At 40.4% G+C, this 12,500-nt stretch overlaps 1 protein-coding gene across 3 annotated transcripts in view; it reads left to right on the top strand.

The window, feature by feature from the left end:
• LOC133542313 (SERTA domain-containing protein 4-like) overlaps nt 1-12,500 on the top strand; it is an 88,288-nt gene that overhangs the window by 52,580 nt on the left and 23,208 nt on the right. For all 3 annotated transcript variants that reach the window (XM_061886322.1, XM_061886323.1, XM_061886324.1), the window contains 2 exons: nt 223-338; nt 1,989-2,788. In XM_061886322.1, coding sequence (XP_061742306.1) covers nt 223-338; nt 1,989-2,788 — 916 coding nt within the window. The remainder of the gene's footprint in view (nt 1-222; nt 339-1,988; nt 2,789-12,500) is intronic.

Genomic DNA, 12,500 nt, shown 5'->3' with positions numbered 1-12,500 from the left:
GCTTGCACAAAAAATCAGTTCAAAAAAGTAATTATGGAAAATTTGGCGGTGCGGGTTCTAAAAGTTTTCAAAGACCCTGAACTTGATCATCTCTCCAAAATACCTTAGTTATTTGTTGCTGATTCCTGTGTGATGTATAATGTGTAATGTATAATGTGTGATGTGTAATGTATAATGTGTAATGTGTATGATATTTCTCTTCCAATGTGATGCTTTGTACAGAACCTCCCCTTGGCCGACTTGCTGAGCAGGTGTCAATGTCAACTCTCTCCTTCTTCAAGAGGAAGTTTGTGGACCACGATGAGGCTTCCTTCAGTTTCAGGACATACTGCCAAACTGTTAGTACACATCCACATGCTCCTTTAGCTGAACTTACCTCCAGCAGGTCACCACTTCTCCTGCTTAGTCCTACTTTTAGTGTCGAGTCTTCATGAGGATCACTTGCAGGTTCCAGCTGTCTGCTATAATGTAAAGACGTCCTTATTTTCAAATAATATCTATCTAAAAAAACAACAGTAAAAATGTAAGAAAAACGAGCAAAACATTGGAATGTAATGAGAAAATGCTAAGTTCTTTAAACTAATAATTATAATAATATTCTTAGTGTTAGCTCTGTAAATAAACTTTGATTGATTTAAAAAGGTAAATAATGACAAAAAAAGTACATAGTGACAAAAAAGGTAAATAGTGTCTAAAAAGGTAAATAATGACAAAAAAGTACATAGTGACAAAAAAGGTAAATAGTGAAAAACAAAAAGGTACATAGTGACAAAAAAAGGTAAAGTGTCAAATAAAGTAAATAGTGACAAAAAAGGTAAATAGTGACAAAAAAAGGTAAAGTGTCAAATAAAGTAAATAGTGACAAAAAAGGTAAATAGTGACAAAAAAGGTATATAGTCTCCCAAAAAGGCAAATAGTGACACAAAAAGGTAAATAGTGTCCAAAATAAGTTAAATGGAGACAAAAAAAGGTACATACTGTCAAAAAAGGTAAATAGTGTCCAAAATAAAGGCAAACAGTGACAACAAAAGATAGTGACAAAAAAGGTAGATAGTGATAGAAAAAAGGTAGATCGTGACAAAAAAAGCTAGATAGTGACATAAAAGGTAAATGGTGACAAAAAAGGTCAATAGTGACAGAAAAAATGTAAATAGTGTCCAAAAAAAGGCACATATTGACAAAAAAGGTAAATAGTGATAGAAAAAAAGGTACATAGTGACAAAAAAAGGTTAATGGTTACAAAAAATTTGAATAGTTACAGCAAAAAGGGTAAATAGTGACAAAAAAAGGCAAATAGTGACAAAAAAAGGTAAATAGTGTCAAAAAAGGTACATGTGACAGAAAAAGGTAAATAGTGTCCAAAAAAGGTAAACATTGACAAAAAAGATAAATGGTGACAAAAAAGGTAAATAGTGACAGTAAAAAATGTAAATAGTGTCCAAAAGAGGCAAATAGTGACAAAAAAAGGTAAATTGTGACAAAATAAGGTAAATAGTGTCAAAACAAAAGGTATATAGTGACAAAAAAAGGTAAATAGTCTCCAAAAAAGGCAAATAGTGACACAAAAAGGTAAATAGTGACAAAAAAATGTAAATTGTGATAGAAAAAAGGTACATAGTGACAGAAAAAGATGAATAGTGTCCAAAAAAAGGCAAATGGTGACAAAAAAAGGTAAATAGTGACAAAAAAGGTAAATAGTGATAGAAAAAAAGGTACATAGTGACAAAAAAGGTAAATGGTGACAGAAAAAAAGGTAAATGGTGACAAAAAAAGGTAAATAGTGACAAAAAAGGTAAATAGTGATAGAAAAAAGGTACATAGTGACAAAAAGGTAAATAGTGATGGAAAAAAATGTACATAGTGACAAAAAAAGCTAAATGGTGACCAACAACATGCATCTGAGTGTACATGTGGATTGAAAATGATTCTGAAGAAAATGTTGATGATTCTGCTGATCTTTGCTTGGTCATCTGGGTCCAACCCCCCAGGTGGCACCAGTTCTGGAGGAGCGGGCACACGTGCTGCGTCTCTCCCTGGAGAAGATGCGTTTCATCGACGACCCCGAGGCGTTTCTGCGGCGCTCGGTCCTGGTCAACAACCTCCTCCGCCGTCTGAGGACAGAGATCCTCCTGCAGAGCACCGACTGGTGCTTCCCTGCCAACCCGCTTCTGACCACCATCTTGCCGCCCGGCTCCAGTCCCACACACCAGACGCTCAGCAGGACCGGACCCGCACCGATCTGCTTGCCGCCCCAAGCCGGACCACCCTTTCGCAAGCGGCTCCGCATGGTGCGGGCGGGACCGGGGGAGGACTGTGCGCAGACATGTTGTTGCCTCTACACCGCGGGTCACTACCTTCCCCTCCCGCTGTCCGTGTATCAGGCAGAACTGCCCTCGCCGCACTCGTCCTCCGTCTTGCAGGCGCCCGGTCAGCGCAAGTTCGGACGGAACGCCGTAGAAGGCCACGATGGCGAGGGAGAGGAGATGGACCACCAGGAAGTTAGTGAAAGAAGACAATCTGATCAGGTCCAAGGCAAGTCCAAACAGAAAAGTCGGACTCGGAGCCTGCTGGGCCGTGCCAGGAACCAGGCGGACTGTGCCAGGACCCAGGCGGACCGCTGCTTGTCAGGTAGCACGGGAGAAGAGGAGGAGGTGGAGGAGGAAGAGGAAGAGGAGGAGGAGGAGGAGGAGGAAGGTGAACTCCGGGAAGACGAAGAGGTGACACATTGTGAATGGAACCCAGAAGATCTTCTCAGGGTCCACTACTGGTACCAGCGGGGCCACAGACAGTAAGATCTCACTCACATTCAACCTTGTTTTTTTTGTCTTTTGGTACTTTACCGCCCCCTGCTGGCCTGCGTCGACGTCGCCCTGTAGCACTTCTTGTCTTGACTCGACTACCGTACTTTCCCCACGATAGAGACAAGCCACACCCACTATATTGTTCCACATAGAAGCCGCACTGGACAAGAAGTCGCAGATACATTGCAAAATGAGTTATTTACACAGAAATATTCTGTAAATGTTTATTTACATACCTTAATTGTGTTAAGGCAGTAAAACGGCTGATCAAACAAAACAGAAGTCATGGTCAATCAGCTAAACAGACTCAATAACTCCGAGGTGACGTTTTGGTGGATTTACCGAGGAATTAGTGAAACAAACAATACAAAAATGTCCAATGTCGTCGTAAGTAAATAATACTAACACTTGTAAACACATCATAACATTACGATAGCATGTACAAATATGCATGAAAACGCTCCTACAGACATCACACACGGGACAGTTTAGTAAGTATGAACAGTTTTAGTTATATTGTAAAACTTACAAAAGTTGCTCGGACTGATGAATGAAGAATCCATATGAGTAGAACGCTATGGACGGCTAGAAAACTGAACGGCACTCCAGTTGAAAGCACTAAACAGAAGGACACCGTAGAACCCGCAGTAAGCAAACTTGTCCAAAAGATGGCGCCATAGCACAAAAAACATTAAGATAGCAGGTACAAATAAGCATGAAAACACTCCTACAGACATCACACATGGGACAGTTTAGTAAGTACGAATTGTTTTAGTTATATTGTAAAACTTACAAAGGTTGCTTTGGAGTGATAAATGAAGAATCCATACGAGTAGTAACACTATGGACGGCTAGAAAACTGAACGGCACTCTCACTTCCAGTTGAAAGTACTAAACAGAAGGACACCGTAGAACCCGCAGTAAGCAAACTTGTCCAAAAGATGGCGCCATAGCACAAACAACATTACGATAGCAGGTACAAATATGCATGAAAACACTCCTACAGACATCACACATGGGACAGTTTAGTAAGTGCGAATTGTTTTAGTTATATTGTAAAACTTACAAACGTTGCTCGGAGTGATGAATGAAGAATCCATACAGGTAGAAAGGTTATGGACGGCTAGAAAACTGAATGGCCCTCTTACTTCCAGTCGAAAGCACTCAATTGAAGGACACCGTGGAACCCGCGGTGGGCAAACTTGTCCAAAAGATAGCACAAACAATAGAACACTGTCTTGGTGAATTTACTGGGGAATTTGTGAAAGTCAAACAACACAAAAAGAATGTTATTGTAAGTTAATAATGCTAACACAGACGCTCGTAATCGTGTTAGCATATTAGCGTCACAACATTAAAATAGCAGGTACTAATATGCATGAAAACACTCCTACAGACATCACACATGGGACACTTTAGGAAGTGTGAATTGTTTTAGTTATATTGTAAAACTTACGAAGGTTGCTCGGAGTGATGAAAGTACAAACCCTGTTTCCATATGAGTTGGGAAATTGTGTTAGAAGTAAATATAAACGGAATACAATGATTTGAAAATCCTTTTCAACCCATATTCCGTTGAATCCACCTACTCAGTGGCCTAGTAGTTAGTGTCCGCCCTGAGATCGGTAGGTTGGGAGTTCAAACCTCGGTCGAGTCATACCAAAGACAAAAAAAAATGGTACCCGTTGCCTCCCTGCTTGGCACTCAGCATCAAGGGTTGGAATTGGGGGTTAAATCACCATAAATGATTCCCGGGCGTGGCACTGCTGCTGCCCACTGCTCCCCTCACCTCCCAGGGGGTGATCAAGGGTGATGGGTCAAATGCAGACGACAAATTTCACCACACCTTGTGTGTGTGTGACAATCATTGCTACTTTAACTTTAACTACAAAGGCAATATATTTAATGTTCAAACTCATAAACTTAATTTTTTTTTGCAAATAATAATTAACTTACAATTTCATGGCTGCAACACGTGCCAAAGTAGTTGGGAAAGGGCATGTTCACCACTGTGTTACATCACCTTTTCTTTTAACAACACTCAAACGTTTGGGAACTGAGGAAACTAATTGTTTAAGCTTTGAAAGTGGAATTCTTTCCCATTCTTGTTTTATGTAGAGCTTCAGTCGTTCAACAGTCCGGGGTCTCCGCTGTCGTATTTTACGCTTCATAATGCGCCACACATTTTCCATGGGAGACAGGTCTGGACTGCAGGCGGGCCAGGAAAGTACCCGCGCTCTTTTACTATGAAGCCACGCTGTCGTAACACGTGGCTTGGCATTGTCTTGCTGAAATAATCAGGGGCGTCCATGATAACGTTGCTTGGATGACACCATATGTTGCTCCAAATCCTGTATGTACCTTTCAGCATTAACGGTGCCTTCACAGATGTGTAAGTTACCCATGCCTTGGGCACTAATACACCCCCATACCATCACACATGCTGGCTTTTGAACTTTGCGCCTATAACATTCCGGATGGTTCTTTTCCTCTTTGTTCCGGAGGACACCACGTCCACAGTTTCCAAATATAATTTGAAACGTGGACTCGTCAGACCACAGAATACTTTTCCACTTTGCATCAGTCCATCTTAGATAAGCTCGGGCCCAGCGAAGCCGGCGGCGTTTCTGGGTGTTGTTGATAAATGGGTTTTGCTTTGCATAGTAGAGTTTTAACTTGCACTTACAAATGTAGCGACCAACTGTAGTTACTGACAGTGTTTTTATGAAGTGTTCCTGAGCCTATGTGGTGATATCCTTTACACACTGATGTCGGTTTTTGATGCCGTACCGCCTGAGGGACCAAAGAGCCGTAATATTGTCGCTTATGTGCAGTGATTTCTCCAGATTCTCTGAACTTTTTGATGTTTTTACGGACAGTAGATGGTAAAATCCCTAGATTCCTTGCAATAGCTCGTTGAGAAATGTTCTAAAATTGTTTGAGAATTTGCTTAAAAAGTGGTGACCCTCGCCCCATCCTTGTTTGTGAATTACTTAGCATTTCATGGAAGCTGCTTTTATACCCAATCATGGCACCCACCTGTTCCCAATTAGCCTGCACACCTGTGGGATGTTCCAAATAAGTGTTTGATGAACTTTATCAGTATTTATTGCCACTTTTCCCAACTTCTTTGTCCCTTGTGGAGGGGGTCCAGTCCGATCCGGTGGCCATGTACTGCTTGCCTGTGTATCGGCTGGGGACATCTCTGCGCTGCTGATCCGCCTCCGCTTGGGATGGTTTCCTGCTGGCTCCGCTGTGAACGGGACTCTCGCTGCTGTGTTGGATCCGCTTTGGACTGGACTCTCGCGACTGTGTTGGATCCATTATGGATTGAACTTTCACAGTATCATGTTAGACCCGCTCGACATCCATTGCTTTCCTCCTCTCCAAGGTTCTCATAGTCATCATTGTCACCGACGTCCCACTGGGTGTGAGTTTTCCTTGCCCTTATGTGGGCCTACCGAGGATGTCGTAGTGGTTTGTGCAGCCCTTTGAGACACTAGTGATTTAGGGCTATATAAGTAAACATTGATTGATTGATTGATGTGTTGCTGGCATCAAATTCTAAAGTTAATGATTATTTGCAAAAAAAAATTTTTTTATCAGTTTGAGCATCAAATATGTTGTCTTTGTAGCATATTCAACTGAATATGGGTTGAAAAAAGGATTTGCAAATCATTGTATTCTGTTTATATTTACATCTAACACAATTTCCCAACTCATATGGAAACGGGGTTTGTAGAATCCATACGAGTAGAAACGCTATGGATGGCTAGTGAACTGAACGGCACTCTTACTTCCAGTTGAAAGCAGTAAATGGAAGGACACCGTAGAACCCGCAGTGAGCAAACATGTCCAAAAGATGGCGCCATAGCACAAACATTACGATAGCAGGTACAAATGTGCATGAAAACACTCCCACAGACATAACATACGGGACAGTTTAGTAAGTGCAAATTCCATCCATCCGTTTTCTACCATTCAAACTCCCATTGGCTTTTGTTTACGGGTAAAGATGCATCCTAAAAAAAGTACGTCCGTCATAACGATTGTGAAGAAGGAGCAAAATTCCAATGAAAAAGTGACATTTTCCTTGAAGTACCAAGTGCACACTTGTAGTTTCTTACAATCCTTTCCAAAGAAGGACAACACAAATGCTAAGAAGAAAACAGCTCTCACTCCTGAAAGGTATGTTGCAGACGTAAAAGAAAGGCTGTAAATAATAGATCACACGCCCAAGCTGGCTTTCCACAACAACTCATTATTCTGACAGCCATCACGCTGTCTTCCTCGCCAACTAACTCTTCTGATGTTCAACATCACTAATGACTATTTTGCCAACTCTGACTCCCGACAAATTCTCCTTTTTTTTTAAATCCTGGGTACTGAGCATCGGCAGTATCACCGAGTATTTTGTCCCTCGCAGAGACTTTCCCGCAGCTCTGTACTGAAAGCCCAAATAAAAACTTGGGGCTTTTTCAAAAATGTATGGAAATGGGGAAAAAATGGGGTGAAAACCTATTTTTTGTTGAAGGAGGACAAACACGACACAAACCTTCCTAATTGTTAGAACTACCACAGTTTAATACAGGGGTGTCCAAACTTTTTCCACTGAGGGCCGCACACTGAAAAATCAAAGCAAGCGGGGGCCATTTTCATATGATCTTTTTTAAAAACCAATACAATAAATGTGTAAAAAATATTTATTTAGGCCTCCACTCAGGCTTGATCCCGGGGACCCTAAAGGATTTTGGTCCAAAAAAATATTTAAAATGTGTCATTATTCAGTATTATTATTTTCATTATTATTCAAGTTTTAAATCTCTAGATCAGGGGTGTCAAACTCAAACACAGAGTGGGCCAAAATTCTAAATTGAAAAAAGCCGCGGGCCAAAGTTGAACAACTTAACATTTCAATAGGGACCCGAACAAGTTTTGCATTGAATATTGAACAAGCAAAGCTTATATAACTTTATAGTGACATGCAAAATTGAAGTTTGTTGGTAGCAGGGGGTGTATATTGTAGTGTCCCGGAAGAGTTAATGCTGCAAGTGGTTCTGGGTATTTGTTCTGTTGTGTTGATGTTGTGTTACAGTGCAAAATGTGTTTGTCATTCTTGTTTGGTGTGGGTTCACAGTGTGGTGCATATTTGTAACAGTGTTAAAGTTGTTTATACGGCCACCCTCAGTGTGACCTGTATGGCTGTTGACCAAGTATGCCTTGCATTCACTTATGTGTGTGTAGAATCCGCATATATTACATAACTGGGCCTGCACGCTGATTGTATGGCGGAAAAGCGGACATGACAACAGGTTGTAGGGGACGCTAAAAGCAGTACCTTTAAGGCACGCTGCCGATATTGTCGGGAGAAATTTGGGAGAATGGTTGCCCCGGTAGATTTTCGGGAGTCTCCGGGGAAAATCGTGAGGATTGGCAAGTATTAAAATTAGCGATGAATGCACCGTTGCTGTATAATACCGGCGGGCCAGCTGTAATGTTAATTTAATACTGTCTCAAGGGCCAAAATAAATTGCATGGGGGCCGGAGTTTGACACCCATGCTCTAGATCAACATTAGGGAAAAAAAATAGAAAAAACACAAAATGCAATATTTTCCACCCAATAACTTTTTAGGTGGAATATTTGAGATTATATCATATTTGGAGCCTTAATTTTTGGAGTTTGATTTAGTATTATGTTTTGAGCTATGACACTCAAAAACAAATCCCACTTAAATAATTGGGGATCCAAAAGTGTCCTACTCATTAAAGTGTTAAAAATAAATGACACGTTTTTTTTACTGTTTACTTTTAGCACAATAATCTTGAGATCAACTTCAGATATGTCCGTCAATTTTAAGTTTTATTGTTGTTTATGTTTTGTTTTGTTTTGTTTAAGGCCCTTCTTTAAAAAAAACAGCTCAGTTTTTTATATGGCAAAACACAAAATATGCAACATTTTCCCCCAAAAACATCTCAAAGTGGAATATTTAATGTGACGTAATCGGAGCTTTGAATAGGTCGATAATTCAAAATGATAATTCATTATTATTTTTTAAAGAAAGAAACAGCTTGCATGGCAGTTTGTGTCATAAGCGTGAACATTGCAACAATTTCTTGTTACATTTCACCCGTTGCTCTTTCATACCACTTTTTATGTTTAAAATTTTTTTTCAATTGTATTCTTAAAATGTGCCATGGGGCCGTTGAAAAATGGCCCCCGGGCCACACTTTGGACACCCCTGGTTCAATATGTCCGTGTGTATGCTTCACTGATGACACTACATGGCGAGCGCCGTTTTGTCCGACTCATTTCAGCGGCCCTCGAACTCATCGTTGCCTGGACTGTGACTCAGCAGTTTGTGTACATCCGACGCGTTTCATCCCTCTCCTGTTTTGTCCACCAAACGTTTTATGCTGTGCGTGAATGCACAAAGGTGAGCTTTGTTGATGTTATTGACTTGTGTGTGAGTGCTAATCAGGCATATTTGGCCATTCACTGCAAGCTAATCGATGCTAACATGCAATTTAGGCTCGCTGTATGTACATATTGCATTATTATGCCTCGTTTGTAGCTATATTTGAGCTCGTTTAATTTCCTTTACTTAATAACTAGAAGTAGTATGTACATATCTAAAAAAAAAAGGTTTTTAAGCCTTTTTAAAAAAAACATCCACAGTCTGTGGTGCCCTCAGGTGGTCAGGGAAAGAGTTCCACAGACTGGAAGCAGAAAGCCCGGTCTCCCATTGTTCGTAGCGCTAACCTCCGAGGACAAAGCTACGAACAATGGGAGACCGGCTTTCTGCTCAGCCGCTCCCGGTCTGTGGAACGCTCTCCCTGACCACCTGAGGGCACCACAGACTGTGGATGCTTTTAAAAAAGGCTTAAAAACCCTTCTTTTCAAAAAAGCCTTTTTTAGATATATGCATACTAGTTCTAGCTATTAGGCTGTTCTAGTTTTTAATTTTATTTATTTTTATTATCCTTTTATTTTATTTTTTTAATAAACCGTAGCACTTTGAGGTAGTTTACTCAATGTAAAGTGCTTTTTACAAATAAAATCTATTATTATTATTATTATTATTATTATTAGAATAGATTTTTATTGTCATTATTACAGTGAACAGGTTCAAAGAACAACGAAATTGGAGCAGATCCCCTAAGGTGCATAAACAATAATTCGGTAACATAAATAGTAAAAGAAAAGATAAAAAAAGAAGATATGTATCTATATATATGTATATATGTGTATATATCCACACACATGCATATATCCATACATATGCATATATACACATATAACATTTTTGGTTAATAACATTATTATTATTGTTATTATTATTTTTATTAGGGACCGAATGTCCCTTTGGGACAGAGGACCCTATTGAATTTTTAGCGTTTTATTCTTTCTTTTTTATTATTACTCCGCAGCTTTGTGCTGTAATTTGACCCCCTTAACAAGCTTCTAAACTCACCAAATTTGACACACACATCAGGACTGGCGAACATTGCGATTTAATCAAAAAACCTAACCCCAAAACTAAAAATTGCGCTCCAGCACCCCCTAGGAAGAAAACACAGACAAAACTGCCTGTAACTTCTAGTAGGAATGTTGTAGCGACATGAAACAAAAACTTCTATGTAGGTCTCACTTAGACCTAGATTTCATACACTGACATCCTTCATCAAAAATCAACAGGAAGTTTGCAATTCCCCCTTCAAAACAAAAGTTTTGTAAAAACACCCACCTTTGCCTCTTTGAGCTGTAATTTGACCGCCTTAACATGCTGCAAAACTCACCAAACTGGACACACACATAAGGAGTGGCGAAAATTGCGGTCTAATCAAAAAAACCTAACCCCAAAACTCAAAATTGCGCTCCAGCGCCCCCTAAGAACAAAACACGGACAAAACTGCTCCTAGGAAGAAAACACACACAAAACTGCCTGTAACTTCCAGTAGGAATGTCGTTGAGACATGAAACAAAAACCTCTATGTAGGTCTCACTTAGACCTACATTTCATATATTGACAAGCCCCAGCAAAAATCAACAGGAACTTTGCAATTCCCCCTTCAAAACAAAAGTTTTGTAAAAACCGGTCACCTTTTTTCAAACATTATCTCCTCTGAGCGCATTTGTCGTGTCGGCTTCAAACTACCACAGGAGAGAGATTGAACCCTTCTGATTAAAAGTTGATGAAAGAGTTTTAATTATCATTACATCCTCTGTGTATTTCATTTATTTTTCCATGTCTCATGACACCTTATCTGTATGTAAGATTGGCTGCATTTCAGATAGTTGTTTGCGCGCCATGTTGTTCCAGACCACAGCAAACGTCACCATTTTGTTCCAGACCACAGCAAACATTAAAGTTGAAGTTAAAGTACCACTGACAGTCACACACACTAGATGTAGTGAAATGAACCTCTCCATTTGACCCATCCCCTTGTCCCACCCCCTGGGAGGTGAGGGGAGCGGTGAGCAGCAGCGGTGGCCCCGCTCGGGAATCATTTTTGGTGAATCAAACCCTCCAATTCCAACCCTCAGTAAATCCACTAGAAAACAGTCATTTACAGGAGTTTTCCGACCTTCCAAGCAGCTTTACTCGTGTTTTCCACTGTCGTAGAATAAATATTACATTTCAACATTTCCCTCAACAGAGATTTGCGACACCTCGTCATTTTGATAGTAGGCAAATATGGCTAATTAGCCACTCATATAAGACTTTTCACTTTTTTTTGCGGCTCCAGACGGATTACTTTTTTTTTGTATTTTTGGTCCAGTATTCAATGTTTTGGGTTGCCGACCCCCGGTGTATATAAAAAAAAAACATTTGAGGTCATGTTTTGTGATTTACGTCAAGATGAGGAAAAAAATAAAGCGGTTCCTTTTCTATTCTCGACTCCTTTCTTTAGGGTTCCTGCACAACGTGGCGGCTCTTCTCCATTGCATGCAATTTTGAAAAGCTTGTTATTATGGGCTGCTAAAAAAAATACTGTTATCTTCTGGTGCAACGTGGGGCTTGCTGACACGGGACAGTGAAATGTTCCTTTGATCCGCTAATAGCGCTCGGCGTGACGCCACTAATTACCGGATTGGCGCTCAAATTGTGCAGGTCTGGGATGGCGTTCACTCAGATCGCTTGAAAGCCTGCTAAGCCATTGTGACGCGTGTGCGTGTGCGTGTGCGTGTGCGTGTGCGTGTGTGTGTGTGTGTGTGTGTCTGAGGAGAAATCTCAAGTCTGGTGTGAACATGTGAGGTGAGGATGATGGATCATCCGTTCATCACACCCGCATCCTCTTGTCCCCGAGAAAACTAAATGTTTCCGTAGCATAGACGCTGATGGAGATAGATATATACATACATCCATATTTAAAGGGGGGCTAGTGGCATATTGAAAAAGACAGGACTTCCGTAGTTTTTTCAGATTAACTTAGGCGATGCGAATGGAATGTGTTGTTCTATAGGTTGGTCTCTCCAAAGCTTTGGAATAAATGTCAAAATACCTATCCTGTTCTGGGAATCATTTAAAATCAGCTCAAAAGAACTTGGGGTTGACCGAGCAACTTAAATTCCATCGGAGGAACATCTGGTCCGAACACAACAACGCCGATACCGAAAGTACTTTCGGTACTTTTCTAAATAAAAGGGGACCACAAAAAAAATGTCATTATTGTCTTTATTTGAACAATCTTAGTGA

The sequence above is a fragment of the Nerophis ophidion genome, linkage group LG24 (assembly GCF_033978795.1).
Source record: "Nerophis ophidion isolate RoL-2023_Sa linkage group LG24, RoL_Noph_v1.0, whole genome shotgun sequence".
Taxonomy (NCBI): Eukaryota; Metazoa; Chordata; class Actinopteri; order Syngnathiformes; family Syngnathidae; genus Nerophis; species Nerophis ophidion.
The sequence above is the reverse complement of the archived record's forward strand: the minus strand, read 5'-3'. Positions and strand labels throughout refer to the sequence as shown.